We start from the raw sequence: 12,719 nt of genomic DNA on the forward strand, positions 1-12,719 counted from the left end.
TGGGGGTGTGGAGTGGTCATCATGACTGCAGCCACACGGATCCTTGTGCGTGGACTCCTGCCGCCCACCTCCCCGCGCGCTCCTCTCACGACCCCCAACCACCCCAACCACCCCAACCTCCCCCCAAACTAGCCCCACCCCCGCCCCCTTACAGTCCCTCATGTCAGTGAGTGTGGCCGTACGCAAGCGCGAGGGCGGCCTGTCTCGCCAGGACCGCGCCGCCGCCCGCGCCGCCGCCGCCGCCGCTGACGTCGAGGCCGCCTCCGCCGCCGCCCTGGCGGCGGCCGCCGCCGCCGGCTCCTCCGGACCGCTCATCACCATGCCGTACTTCCACTCCCTGCCGTACCGCAATGCGGAGCGCAGCTTCCCGCGTCGCGGCCCCAGCTTTGAGGGGGCCTGGTTTTGGTGGGCGGAGCAGGGCGCGGTGCTGGCGGCGGCGTGGGTGGCGGGCGCGGTGGTGACGGCGGTGGTGTTCACACGGAACAACAACGCGGTGTACCAGGGCACGGCGGCGGCGTATGCTGGTCTGGTGGTGATCTACGAGGTGGTCTGGAGGTGAGGCGGAGGCGGGCCGTGGGTGGGCTGGGGCGTGGGGGGATGACGGGAATGAGGGGATGGTTCGAGGGAAGCAGCACTCGTTCAGCGAACCACGCAGCAATGCCGGATCGGTCACCTCTTGAATCCTACCCACGGCAGCGTTTAAAACCGTTACAACCCGATAGAAACCGTGTCGGGAAACCGTGTCGGGGCGGGGTTGGAGGCGTGGGGCCACTGCGACATCCTCGGGCCCACGGAGCACACGTGCCTCACACTTCAATCCCCAAACCCACGCTCAACTCCCCTAGCCCCCGAACCCATCCCCCATCCCCGTCTACCACTTCCTTAACTAATCATGAATGTAACCCTCCCCACGCACACATCCACACACACACACCTCACACCTCACACCTCACAGGCAGGGCAACACGGGCGGTTGGGCTCGTGGCCACTTCTTCGAGCGGCTGCAGGGCCTGCTGCCCGGCCGTCCCGGCGCCGCTTGGGCCGCCTCCGCCTCCAACCCCATCTACAGCCCCGCCGCCCACCTGCGCACCGGCCTGCTCTACCTGCTCGGCAACGGACTGTTGTGGACGGCGGCGCTGGGGCTCAAGTTCGTGTTCGACTACTTTGTGCTCGTGCGGCCGGCGCAGTCGCGCATGGTAGCCATCTGGGGTGAGTGGCGGTTGGCGGTTGGCGGTTGGCGGTTATCAATAACGGGCGGTTGCAAGGATTGGTACAGAGGATTACGGGGATGAATAGCGAGAGGGAGGGAGGCCAGCCGGGTAGAAAAAGCTGGGCTCTGCGCAAACTTTGCGCGACTGCTCTTGTCATGCCTCGCGCATGCCTCACGCACGACACTGACGCCAAACGCACACACGTGCCACACATACACACGCCGCGCCGCTCCCGGGCATAACAGGCACGAACGCGCTGGCCATCAAGGTGTCGGACGCGCCGCCTGCCGGCGCCACCCGCATTGCCGTGGACCTGGACCCGCTCATGGCGGCAATGCAGGTGGGAGGGGGCGGTGTGTGTGTGGTGTGTGTGTGTGTGGGGGGGGGGTGGAAGGGCGTGTGTGTGGATGGGGGTGGGGGATTGCAAGGATTGGTGCAGAGAAGTGTAGCGAAGTAGACAGCCGGCGTGGTGTTGTGCGTACCGATTGTGGGGTTGGGGGTTAGCTCTGAACCAATCCAGTATGGAAGCAGTCGCGCGGGGGGTTGGGTGGGGAGGGGGGGGCGGCGTGTGTGCGGGAGTGGCAGTTCATGCCGATACCCGTGGAAACGGAGGGATACATGGTCTGCCGTCACTATGAAAGACGGTTTGCATTGGCAGTTGTCACGCTGCCGTTATGGCCGTTCTTGCGCAGCCTGCTGACCTGTGCGCTCTTGCTTCCCGCCTCAACCCGCTCCTTCCCCTCCTCCTTCGTTCTCCTCCGCCCCACCCCTTCCTGGCTACGCCTTCACTTCTTAACTAATCATGAATGAATGTAACCTCATTGCCCCGCTAACCCCCCTTCAGGCCATCCTGCTGTTCCTACTGAGCCTGGTGTCCACGGGGGTAGCCTACTCGTTGTCGGCAGCGGTGTGGGGCGCCGTGCAGGGCATCAAGCAGGTGAGGTGGCAGTTATTATTTTGGAAGGGGGCTGTAAATACCAGCCCAAGCTTAACCAAACCAAGCTAAACTAGCGGGGCACAGGGGGGGGCCGGAGGAGGAGGAGGAGGGAGGAGGGAGGAGGGAGGAGGGGGGCTGGGGGAGGTTCGCAATCTCCCCAGGGCGGCCGCGGTGGCGTGAGCAACGCGTGCTCGTGGGCCAATCATTCCCAATCTGGACAGCAGCCCACATCAGCCTGTACTCATGCCTAAAAACGACTGCGCGCACTTGCGTTCAATGCGCAATGCAAATGCAAATGCAAATACCATTACGCTGGTGTCATGTCATTTTGTGGTGTTTTGCGTGTCAGGGCGTGGGATCCATCCGCAACTGGAGCCACGTCCGTGCCGGCTTCCACCGCATCCAGTCCGAGCTGCAGGGCAAGCTGCTCACACCGTGAGTGGCCCGTGAGGGGTGGGGCGGGGGTGTGCGTGGTGTGGTGTGGTGTGGCGGGGGTGTGGCGGGGCCGCTGCCTGTGGGGCCGTGGGTGTTTCTGGGGCCGTGGGTGTGTCCGGGCCGGACCCGCTGCCTTTGGAGGCCGTGAGTGGTGGCGACAGTGACGCGGGTGACGGCGGCGCCGGGACGCATGCATGTGGTGGCTGGGGTCGTGAGGCAAGGGGCGGCGTCAGGGTCACACACCTGCGGCTAGTACCGTAGTGTTCATGGCTACAACCTTCCGCTTCTTCTTAGCTAATCCTGAATATAAAACCCACCCTCCCTCCTCTCACACACACACACACACACGCGCAGGGACGGGCTGGGCATCCCCGCGATCGCCCTACCCGCAGCCCCGCAGCTGCTGGTGCCAGCCCTCCCCACCAGCACCCCCGCCACCGACACCCCCACCCCCACCCCCATCCCCACCCCTTCCCCCGGCCCGGCGCCCGCCCCCGAGTCCACCTCCGCCTCCCCTACGCCTACCCCCGAGCCCACCACCGCCTCGCTCAACCCCGCCCCCGGCACCACCACGCCTCGCCCCACGCTGCCACCGATGCTGCCGGCCTTGGCCGCGGCCTCCCCGGCAAACAGCCGCCGCCACAAGCTGCCGCCGCCCATCACGCAGCTCCCTCATCACGCCGGCGCCGCCATCAAGGGCGTTGTGGAGGAGGCGGGCCTGGTGGCGGCCAAGGGCGCGTCCTTCGAGCTTTGGAAGCTTCGCGAGGTGCGTCACACACACACGCGCGCGCTGCCGCCGGGCGCGAACCGATCTCGATGTACGACACTATTTATTGCGCACGTTTGTCGATCGGTCGCGTCTGCACAATGCCAGATTGCGTTCTCATTTGCGATTTATTTGTTTCTGCGATTTGGGTTTTTATCGAGGCTTGATTTTGATGGTGAAAGTAGGTATTGGTGGTGAAATGCATTCTGACGTGATTGATTGATTCCCCGCCCCGCCCTCGCTCCCCCCGCCCACCCACAGGCCACCCTGCTGACCACGGCGCCCGTGTGGAACGCGCTGGTGCGCTCTCTGAGGCAGCGGGTGAGTGGGTGGTTAGCGCGTGGTCGGTTGTGGCGGCGGTTGACACGTGCGGTACAGCCGTGAAGCCGCTGCTGGTACGGTACTCGGCTTCTGGTAACAATGTGGTAGTCACTTTCAAGCCCCTCCAACATTCGTAGACATGCGAAACACACACACACACACACACACACACACACATACACACACACACACACACACACACACACACACACACACACACACACACACACACACACACACAAACACACACACACACACACACAATCAATTCCTGGACTCATGTATCGCAGGACCTGCTTTCTGACGCCGAGGCTCGCAACATGTCGTTCCGGGCGGTTGACTCGCTGTCGCCCAGCCGCATGCTGGACCTGGTGCCGGCGGCCGTGGAGGTCACGGTGGGTTGGGTTGAGTTCATGATGATGATGATGATGTTGATGTGTGTGTGTGTGTGTGTGTGTGTGTAGGTGTGTGTGTGTGTGTGTAGGTGTGTGTGTGTGTATGTGTGTGTGTGTGTGCGTGTGTGTGTGTAGGTGTAGGTGTGTTAAAGAGCACAAGGAAAACGTTGCGCAAAGACAGTGTATGCGATGCAGCAAAGCGACGGTTTACGGATGTTACCTGAAGTTACCTCGCATGTAGGTGTGTGTGTATGTGTGTGTGTGTGTGTGTGTGTGTGTGTGTGTGTGTGTAGGTGTGTGTGTGTAGGTGTGTGTGTGTGTGTGTGTATGTGTGGGTGGTGGGGGTTATGTGCCCGGGCCCAACAAAACGTCCCATGGTCAGAAGAAGGGGGTGAGAGGGCGACTGTATGTTATCACGGCGTTATTACGGACAGGCAGGTAGCACACACAAATAAGTGAGCTGATCCGAATGTGGTTTCAACAACAACAACAAAAACAACAACAACAACAACAACAACAACAACAACAACAACAACAACAACAACAACAACAACAACAACAACAACAACAACAACAACAACAACAACAACAACAACAACAACAACAACAACAACAACAACAAGCCCTGACAAACCGCTCTCGCCTTTCTCCTGCTGGCGCCGCGCACAGGATCCGGAGTCTGAGTTCGCGGACGGCAGCGGCGCGCTGCACCACGGCAGCGTTCGGCTCGGCTCCACCACCGCTGGCAGTGGCGGCGGCGGTGGCGGCGGCACGGTGCGCTGGACGCGTCTGTCCAACACGGTCACGGCCGCCAACGCGCTGACGACGCTGGGCGGCGGCGGCGGCGGCGGCGGCACCTTCAGCGGGCTCATGTCGCTGGGCGCTCTGGGCACACTGGGCAGCCGCCGGCAAGCAGGTTGGCGTGTGTGTGGGGGGGGGGGGAGACCGTCGGGGGGTCGGGGCCAGGGGTGTTCTTACAGAGGGGAGCGGAGGAGGAGGTAGCGGGGAAAGGCGCCAAGGGTACGGTTCAGTTTGCGCTGGTAATTCACAACCCCCTCACACCACTCACAATATCTACCACTTCTTCAACTCATCATGAATGTAACCCCTCCCCGCCTCCCTCACAAAACCCCACAGGCCAGCTAGAGTCGCTCAAGGCCGTGGCACGCGGCGAGAACACATTCCTGCCGCCCCTCGCCGTCTACGTGGGTGAGTAGTATAGTGGCAGGCTGGCTGGCGGCAGTGGCGGGCGCGGGCGTCCTCCGCTCCGCTCTCCGCCCCCTCCGCCTCTTTATTGTGTGGCTCGTTTGTTGCTTCCTCAGGAGGGTGGAAACCTCCTCACCGCACTCCCGCATCGTGCGTTTGCTGCCGTGTCCTCTGCCCGCCCCACCCATCCCCTCTATCTCCCATCTCCCCCCTGCATCTACCTCGCCACCTCCCCACCACCCATCATGCTCTAAACCCGCTCTCTCCCCTTCCCCGTGCCCCTTCCCTCTCCCAATCTCTCTCCCACCCCTCTCCCCCTCCCTCTCCCAATCCCTCTCCCACCCTTTCCCAATCCTTCTTCCATCCCTCTCCCTCTCCCCCTCCCATTCCCCTCCCCACCCCACAGCCCAAATCCCGCAGATGCTCTCCTCCTGGAAGCCCACCGCCGAGCAGCTGGAGGTGCTGCTGGAGGCGTACGTGTACTGGTTGGCGCTGCTGGTGGGAGCTGGAGCGCTGCGCTTCCCCGGCACCTCCTCCGACCTGGCCCGCCTGGCGAGGGAGAGGGAGGAGCTGGCGGCGGCGGTGGCGGCGCGAGCCGACAGGCGCGCCGAGCGCGTGCGCAAGTGAGTTGGGGTTGTGAATTGTATGGGGTGGAACACTCATCATAAGGCTTCCCTTGCGGTATGTTTAGGTTGATACGGTATACCGGTATGCAAAGTGTGCTTCTTGCATGGGTTTATTTGGATGCTGCTTTTTGTATGGGTTTGGATGCTGTGCTGTGCCGTGCTGTGCGGTAATAAATTATGTGTGTTTGCGTCTTGCGTGTGCGGCGCTTGCAGGGAGGGCGGCGTGGGCGGCGCCGCGGCGCCGCTGGTGGAGACGCGGCGCGAGGCGGCGGCACGCGAGCGCGAGCGCGCAGCTCGGCTGCGGCAGCAGGGCGCGGCGCAGCGGCACGAGCTCACCCTCACACAGCCTGCGCCGCAGCAGGACGGTTCGGTGGCTGTGACCCTGCCCGTGCCGGTGGCGGCGGTGCCTGCGGAGTGGGTGGGCGTGGTGCCTGCTGAGGATCTGGAGTTCGAGCTGTTCAGTCAGCAGGGGGGTATGGGCGGCGGCACCGCCTCCAGTCCGGCGGCGCAGGCGGCGCGGCGCGGCATGCTGGCCGAGGTGCACAAGCTGGTGAAGAAGATCAAGGAGACAATGGAGGTGCGTGTGCGTGTGTGCGTGTGTTAGGAAACATGAGGAATGGGAAACGCAAAGTAAGAGTGTGTGTGTGTGTGTGTGTGTGTGTGTGTGTGTGTGTGTGTGTGTGTGTGTGTGTGTGTGTGTGTGTGTGTGTGTGTGTGTGTGTGTGTGTGTGTGTGTGTGTGTGTGTGTGTGTGTGTGTGTGTGTGTGCGCGCGTTTGTTTGTGTTTACACAAGCGCGGGCTGCAGTTGCAGCGAGACGAGGGAATGGGGGGGGAGTATGCCGGCGGCTGCATGAGTCAACTTGCCGGCTCGCTCTGCGCACTGTCATCGGGGCCGTTCGATATCGGTTCACATTCCGCCGTCGCTCCCTCTCTCGTTCTCTCTACAAATACGCAGCTGTACACGAGCACGGAGAAGAAAGTGGCGGCCGCGCGCAAGGCAGCCGAGGACGCCGTCACCGCCATTGAGCGAGCCCGGCAGGCGGCGTTCCTGGCGGGCCGCCAGGCGGCGGCGGCGCCGTCGGCGCCCGCCGCCGGCGCGGCGCTGGCGGCGGACGCGGCTGTGGCGGATCGCGTGGCGGCGGCGGAGGCGGCGCGGGCGGCGGCGGCCGCTGCCGAGGCGGAGGTGGAGGCGGCGCGGGACAAGGCGGTGGAGGGGCTGGGCGCGGCACTGCACTGCACTGCCCTGGCCGCGACCAAGGTGCGTGCGTGCGGGTGTGGGTTTGATTAATGCGGTTGCAGCATCTGTCGTGGGTCGTGGGTCGTGGGTCGTGCCTGTCGTGGGTCGTGGGTCGTGGGTCGTGAGGCGCGTGCCTACGTTAACGTCGTTGGCAACATCACACTGATATGCACGCAACCGCACGTGTTCCACATCGTGTGCAGATGCGGGACCTGCCCCCCAGTGTGGCGGCCCTGGCCTACAACATCGTTACCATGTGAGTTATGTGTGTGTGGGGGGGGCGCTTCAACATACCCAGCTGCAACATCAGTAGCGGCAACCTAGCTGCAACATCACTAGCGGCAACGTCTCTGGTCTTGTCCGAACGACCAGACTATCACAAATTTCGTGGTCCCGTGATGTGCGTTGGTCTCTTCCTGACCCCCATCCACTCCATCGCACGCACACACACACACACACACACACACACACACACACACACACACACACACACACACACACACACACACACACACACACACACACAACCTCACATATACACATACACACACACACACACACACGTACACACCAACCTTCTCCCGCTCCTCCCTCTCCTTTCTCCCTCCTCCCCTATTATGGCAGGCGCCATTACCTGCAAGACCACACGCTGGAGGTGATGCACCGCAGCCTGGCGGCGGTGGCGGCGCGCAGCCGAAACGACCAACAGCAGCAGCAGGACAAGAAGGAGAAGAAGGACAAGACGGAGAAGGAGAAGGGGCAGGAGGAGCAGGGCGAGGCGGCGGCGCCGGTGCCTTTCCGGGAGGACTTCATTGAGGTGAGCACGGGTGTAGCGGGTGGGAGAGTGCATCGCAGGTACACACGCACCCACCCTCACACCTCCACACCCCCACACCTCCACACCCCCACACCCCCACATCACAACACTCTCCCTCCGTCCCTCCCTGTCCCTCTCTCTCACACACACACGCACCACACACTCCTCAACACGCCTCACCTGCCTCCCTCCCAAGATGCTCTACCCCGTCTACCATTTCCATTACTAATCATGAATGCAACCCCCCCCCAGGTGGCGGGTTGGCTGTGCGGCATCCTGTCCTCCAGCGATGAGGGCACGGCGCCGCGCAATGAGGAGGCGGTGTCGCTGCTGGCCGAGTTCTGCAGCGGCCTCAACTGCCCTAACATGCCGGCGCCGCCGCCCGTGGCCGCCATGCGCTCCGTCACCACCCTCATCCCACACTACCACGTGCGTGTGTGCCTCTGGGGAGGAGGGGGAGGGGAGGCTGGGGGGTGTAGATAGGGCAGGGCTGCCCGGAATCAACCGAATCCAATGCGGGGGACGGGGGAGGAGGGGGCTTGGGGCACAACAGAAGTGGAGGCACTGGCGGGGCGGGACACAGCCTCTCGCCCAGCCCTGGCGGTCACGCACACGCGCATTGCCTCCGCTATCGCAAACAGCCCACAAGCAGGCTGACAAATCAAACGTGTTCAACATGCACACACACTTCCCACAGGAGACGGTCATCTACGCGCTGAGCTCGGCGGACGCGGGCCGTGTGTTGGGTCCCGGCCTTCAGGGCGCTCTGGGCTCAGACGAGGTGTTGTTCGTCAAGTGAGTTTACAACTGACACCGCGCAAGCAAGAACACTTGACATCAACGCTACATACGCCCTATCCACTACACGCAACTGACACCGCAAGCAAAAACACCTTCGTAAATCAATGCCACACACGCCCCATCCCCTTCCCCCCACTTCCATAATTGTGTGATTCAAACACTCCGTTCTCCATGAATGGCTAACCCCCTCCCCTCCCCTCCCCAAACCCCACCCCCCACCCCAACCCCATCAGTGACTCCCTGACCGACCCCAAGCCCAGCCAGCTCCTGACCTACCTGCTGTCCGAGTTCCCCGACGAGTTCACCAACCTGCTGCAGCGCTGCGACAGCGCCGCCGTACGGCCGCGGCCGGAGGCGGAGAAGGGGCAGCCGTACGACCTGGTGAGGCGGGCGGGGAGGGGGCAGGGGGAGGGGGGTAGGGGGTAGGGGGTAGGAGGGTTAGGGGGGGAGGGGGAGGGGGGAAGGGGGGGAGGGGAGGGGGAGGAATGGTTGGCTGGGTGGCTGGGGTCGGAGGCCGGGGTGGGGAGGACCGGCGGGTGGGGCTGCTGTCCGTACATCTGCCTTTTGCTAAGCACCTCCACCTACCCACCTAACCACCACACCCCACCTGACCCACCTAACCTCCTAACATCCACACCCCTCCATCTCCACCACCTACAGTACGACTTCCTGCCCGGGGGTCGGCTGTACGAGCACCGCGCACAGCTGCTGCTGTGGGCGTCCTTCCGCTGCCAGGTGGGTAGCGGGAGATGGGGCCGGGGGCTGTAGCTGGATGCGGGCCTGCTGCTGCCCCTGCTTGGTTAATTACTGCTGGTGGGCGGACCTGGTCATGTGTCCCCAACCCGTGTGTGCGCCTTGTCCCCTCTCTTCAACACCACACAAACCCCACGCAAACATTCCTCTGCTGCAACCACCTATCAAGTCTTGCTTGTGTAACTAATCATGCCTGGAACCCACGCACCCACACATCCGCAGACGCTGTCGCGCACTGTGGACGGCATGAGCATGTACCGCACAGCTCTGGCGCTGCAGGCCGCCCTCGACTCTCTGGAGCTGCACGCAGCCCTGCAGCAGCAGCAGCAGCAGCTACAGCTGCTACAGCCGCTGCAGGGCGAGCAGGGTGGGGCTGCTACAGCCGCGGGTGTGGCAGCGGCGGGCGCTGCCGCTGCTGCTGCGCCCAGCCCGAATGCGCTGGTGCTGAGTAAGGAGCAGGCGACGGCGGTCCGCGCGGCACTGCGGGTGCGTGCGGCGGTCTGTCATCCATACCATGTTGTGTGTGTGTGTGTGTGTGTGTGTGTGTGTGTGTGTGTGTGTGTGTGTGTGTGTGTGTGTGTGTGTGTGTGCGTGTGTGTGTCAGGTGCCATCCATGCTGTGTGTGTCTCAAACTCACAAGCAGGTGGTGGTGTGGGTGGTGGGTGACGGTGTCAGACGGCTGCTGCGGGTGGGCGCTTGTGCAGCCTCTCTGACCCAGCCCCACGCACTCAACCCCAGCCCCACAACAAGCCTGAACAAGCCCAACCCCCACCTACCATAGTGTAACACCCACCCACCCCCCCACACGCTCAATACACGCACGTACCTGCCCCCCCCCCCAGGACCCCAAGCACGAGGTGGTTGAGGACCTGGTGGAGGCGCTGCTGACGTCACTGCCGGGGCTGCAACCGCTGCTGGACAAGAAGTACGGCACACTGGTGGCCAGCCAGGTGGGGGATTGGGGCGGGGAGGGGGGCTGGGAGGGCGGGAGGGCGGGGGGTGGGGTGGGGCGGGAGGGCGGGGGGGGGTCCGGGGGGGGGCGGGAATTGGATCGGTGGGAGGCGTTTGTATGCCTGAGCCTGACGGATCAGGTCCCTCAGTAGGTTCGCGGGGGAGCGGGAGGCGTGCATCTTTTCAGTTAGGTAGGTACCGCAATCGGTGTGAATCCGCATGTAAGTAATCGAATGCAATACCCCGCCCACCGTGCCCGCCCACCCGCCCACCCACCCACACCCACATCCACACACTCCTGCCGCCGCTTCAGGTGTACGCCTCTCTGGCCTCCTCGCGCTCGCTCAAGGACCGCTGGGTGGCCCACGGCGTGTCGCTGTTGGCCACTCGCTACCCCAGCCTGAGGGTGGCGTACCTGGAGGTGAGGGGGTTAGGGGGTTGGGATGTTTGTTGTGTGGTGTGGTGTGGTGTGCGTGTGGGCTGTGGCGGGATTTGTGATGAGAGCAGGCGGGTAGGTTGTAGGGCTGTAGGGTTGTGGGGCTGTGGCGTTGTGGAGGGCGAAACCGCGGCGGGGTGCCTGTTGTCGGTCTGGCCACATTTGCTTCCCGCCCCAAACGCCGCCCCCACACCTCGCCGCCACACCCAACCCCACACCCCGCCTCCCACCGCCCTCACACGCACACAGCCTGTAGAGACTGTGACGCTGATCAGCGAGCCCGACTACGCCTTCAAGCTGGCCTGGCATGACTCGGCCGTGTTCAGGTGCGTGGATGTGTGTACATGCGCGTGCGCCTGTGTGTACATGCGCGTGCGCCTGTGTGTACATGCGCGTGCGCCTGTGTGTACATGCGCGTGCGCCTGTGTGTACATGCGCGTGCGCCTTTGTGTACATGCGCGTGCGCCTGTGTGTACATGCGCGTGCGCCTTTGTGTACATGCGCGCGTGTGTGTGTGTGTGTGTGTGTGTGTGTGTGTGTACATGCACGTGTGTGTGTGTGTGTGTGTGTGTGTGTGTGTACATGCGCGTGTGTGTGTGTGTATGTGTGTGTGTAGACCAACACCACTGTTTGCAATCACGTGACGCACACAAGGGGCGAATGCCGGGCCGGCGAATCTAGCCTGACATGCAATACCATGCGACGACACGCGTTGTCATGCGTCGACACCCTCGTCTCCCCCCACCCACCACTCCCTCCCACTACCTCCCATTACCTCCCTCCCTCTCACACGCACACGTCAGGGCTGTGCCGTTGGAGGAGGCCGCTCGGCGCAGCGGCACGCCGCGTGCCCAGCTGCACCGCGAGCGGCGGCAGCTGTGGGACCTGCGTGCAGCGGAGCTGGAGACGCTGTTCAGGTGGGAGGGGGGCGGGGAGGGAGGGGTTGGCTGGGTGGGTGTTAAAAGCGAAACGAAAGCCCGCCCAACGACGGCGCCGGATGGAGTTACTCACGACGGGCGACGGCGTCGGGTTTGTGTATGGGTGGGGTGGGATGGGGTCTAGGTGGGAAAGGAGAGGGGGAGCAGCCGTGCTTGATGGTTGGGTGGGCGGTGCGGGTGCGTGGGCAGGCGGATGCCGTGTGTATACACGCACGTGGCGGGGCACGTGCTGTACTGCGGCAGGTGCGGAGATGGTGCCGTACGTGATCGGCGCCATGTCAGCGTCGTTTTGCCCTGCTTTCTCCAGTCGGCCGCCGCCACGCGCCTACCTGCTCACACGCACTCTCCATCCCGCGCTACCGCCACCCCGCCACCCCACCACCCCGCCCCCCTCACCCCGCCACCCACACCCACCAACACACACCCACCCAGGCTGCGTCAGCCGCTCAACGTGTGCGGCGACGGCGGCGGCCCCATCCTGGGCGAGGGCAAGCCCGAGAACCAGAACGCTGCCGCGCCCTACTGCACCGGACTGCTGCAGCAGGCCATTGACATGAACCAGGACAACACACTGGCGCAGGTGGGGGGGGGGGGCGAGGGGATAAGGGGGGGAGGGGGAAAGATGGGAGGTAGGGGGAGCGGAGGGGAGAGGGAAGGTGCGGCTTGATGCTCGCCCTGCGCACGCAACCCCACCTCAGAAAGCACCCCATACTTGCAGGGTTTGGGCTTAGGGTTTTAGGGTTTTAGGGTTTTTAGGGTTTTACCCCATCTACCCCATCTACCCCATGCACCCCATACTGTTACCCTATGCTCCACCCACACCCACACGCCCACACGCCCTCAACCTCACCCCCACACCTTCAAGCCCACACCCTCCTCAATCCACACC

The 12,719-nt window shown here is 63.6% G+C and overlaps 1 protein-coding gene across 1 annotated transcript in view; it reads left to right on the top strand.

Annotated features, from left to right (window-relative positions):
• CHLRE_04g214650v5 (uncharacterized protein) overlaps positions 1–12,719 on the top strand; it is a 28,014-nt gene that overhangs the window by 6,977 nt on the left and 8,318 nt on the right. Inside the window, exons 15-39 of the mRNA XM_043061667.1 lie at positions 155–555; positions 956–1,209; positions 1,457–1,551; positions 2,056–2,148; positions 2,498–2,583; positions 2,938–3,349; positions 3,611–3,670; positions 3,961–4,065; positions 4,735–4,981; positions 5,203–5,274; positions 5,678–5,894; positions 6,111–6,474; positions 6,853–7,155; positions 7,338–7,390; positions 7,759–7,951; positions 8,204–8,380; positions 8,649–8,746; positions 8,986–9,133; positions 9,413–9,487; positions 9,728–9,991; positions 10,348–10,455; positions 10,770–10,877; positions 11,142–11,218; positions 11,696–11,809; positions 12,263–12,410. Coding sequence (XP_042925117.1) covers positions 155–555; positions 956–1,209; positions 1,457–1,551; positions 2,056–2,148; positions 2,498–2,583; positions 2,938–3,349; positions 3,611–3,670; positions 3,961–4,065; positions 4,735–4,981; positions 5,203–5,274; positions 5,678–5,894; positions 6,111–6,474; positions 6,853–7,155; positions 7,338–7,390; positions 7,759–7,951; positions 8,204–8,380; positions 8,649–8,746; positions 8,986–9,133; positions 9,413–9,487; positions 9,728–9,991; positions 10,348–10,455; positions 10,770–10,877; positions 11,142–11,218; positions 11,696–11,809; positions 12,263–12,410 — 4,272 coding nt within the window. The remainder of the gene's footprint in view (positions 1–154; positions 556–955; positions 1,210–1,456; positions 1,552–2,055; positions 2,149–2,497; positions 2,584–2,937; positions 3,350–3,610; positions 3,671–3,960; positions 4,066–4,734; positions 4,982–5,202; positions 5,275–5,677; positions 5,895–6,110; positions 6,475–6,852; positions 7,156–7,337; positions 7,391–7,758; positions 7,952–8,203; positions 8,381–8,648; positions 8,747–8,985; positions 9,134–9,412; positions 9,488–9,727; positions 9,992–10,347; positions 10,456–10,769; positions 10,878–11,141; positions 11,219–11,695; positions 11,810–12,262; positions 12,411–12,719) is intronic.

This window comes from Chlamydomonas reinhardtii, chromosome 4 (genome assembly GCF_000002595.2).
Source record: "Chlamydomonas reinhardtii strain CC-503 cw92 mt+ chromosome 4, whole genome shotgun sequence".
NCBI classification, from domain to species: Eukaryota; Viridiplantae; Chlorophyta; class Chlorophyceae; order Chlamydomonadales; family Chlamydomonadaceae; genus Chlamydomonas; species Chlamydomonas reinhardtii.